This window comes from Atta colombica, unplaced genomic scaffold, assembly GCF_001594045.1.
Source record: "Atta colombica isolate Treedump-2 unplaced genomic scaffold, Acol1.0 scaffold308, whole genome shotgun sequence".
Classification (NCBI taxonomy): Eukaryota; Metazoa; Arthropoda; class Insecta; order Hymenoptera; family Formicidae; genus Atta; species Atta colombica.
Window position 1 is genome coordinate 1 of NW_017259413.1, and position 975 is coordinate 975.

The 975-nt window shown below is 28.5% G+C and overlaps 1 protein-coding gene across 1 annotated transcript; it reads left to right on the plus strand.

Annotated features, from left to right (window-relative positions):
* Positions 1 to 5: 5 nt before the first annotated feature.
* LOC108690311 lies at positions 6 to 830 on the plus strand (the record flags this gene model as incomplete). The annotated part of the gene is made up of 2 exons (XM_018197534.1): positions 6 to 268; positions 426 to 830. Coding segments are annotated over 2 exons (668 nt in total), but the record flags the coding sequence as incomplete, so codon positions are not given.
* Positions 831 to 975: the final 145 nt, after the last annotated feature.

Sequence of the window (975 nt, forward strand, 5' to 3'; positions counted from 1 at the left end):
TAACAAGTAGTAATGTAGCAAGATGTAATCATTGTAAGGTACAATTTCTCATACATAAGAATAGATCCTTAGCTATTTTACATGAACACTTAGTGAAGAGACATTCAGACAAATTAAATGAAGAACAGAAGAAAGAAGATAAATTCCATTGGACTTGGGATTATTTTATCGCAGATAGCGATATAGAGGCAATATGCAAAAAATGTAACTCAACAATTAAGTATCAATCAGTATCTTGTCTCAAAAAGCATTTAAAACGTATGCACAAGTAGGTATACTCCAAGTAAATTTAAAAATTAATTAACATACTAGAATATAAAATTAATAGCAGTAAACTGAATAATGTCGATTAAAGAAAATGTTACGCAAACAAATATACTCAAATAAAACTAAAAAGATTTATTGAACTTCTTATGTAAATGTAGGATATTGAGTCCAAATTCAGATCATATAGACAACGAGAGCAATTCAGACAATGACTTCATTGCAAACGAGGATCTAACTCAAAAGACAGACAGTTTTATCCCAGTTCGTCGCTGGATACGTGGACATTATACAAAATTAACAAGTAGTAATGTAGCAAGATGTAATCATTGTAACGTACAATTTTTCATACATAAGAATAGATCCTTAGCTATTTTACATGAACACTTAGTGAAGAGACATTTAGACAAATTAAATGAAGAACAAAAGAATGAAGATAAATTCCATTGGACTTGGGATTATTTTATCGCAGAAAGCGATATAGCGGCAACATGCACAGAATGTAACTTAACAATTAAATACCAATCAGTAACTTGTCTCAAAAGTCATTTAAAACGTATACACAAGTAGGTATACTCCAAGTAAATTTAAAAATTAATTAACGTACTGAAGAATATAAAATTAATAGCAGTAAACTCATTAATGTCGATTAAAGAAAATGTAACGCAAACAAATATACTCAAATAAAACTATAAAGATTTATTAAACTTA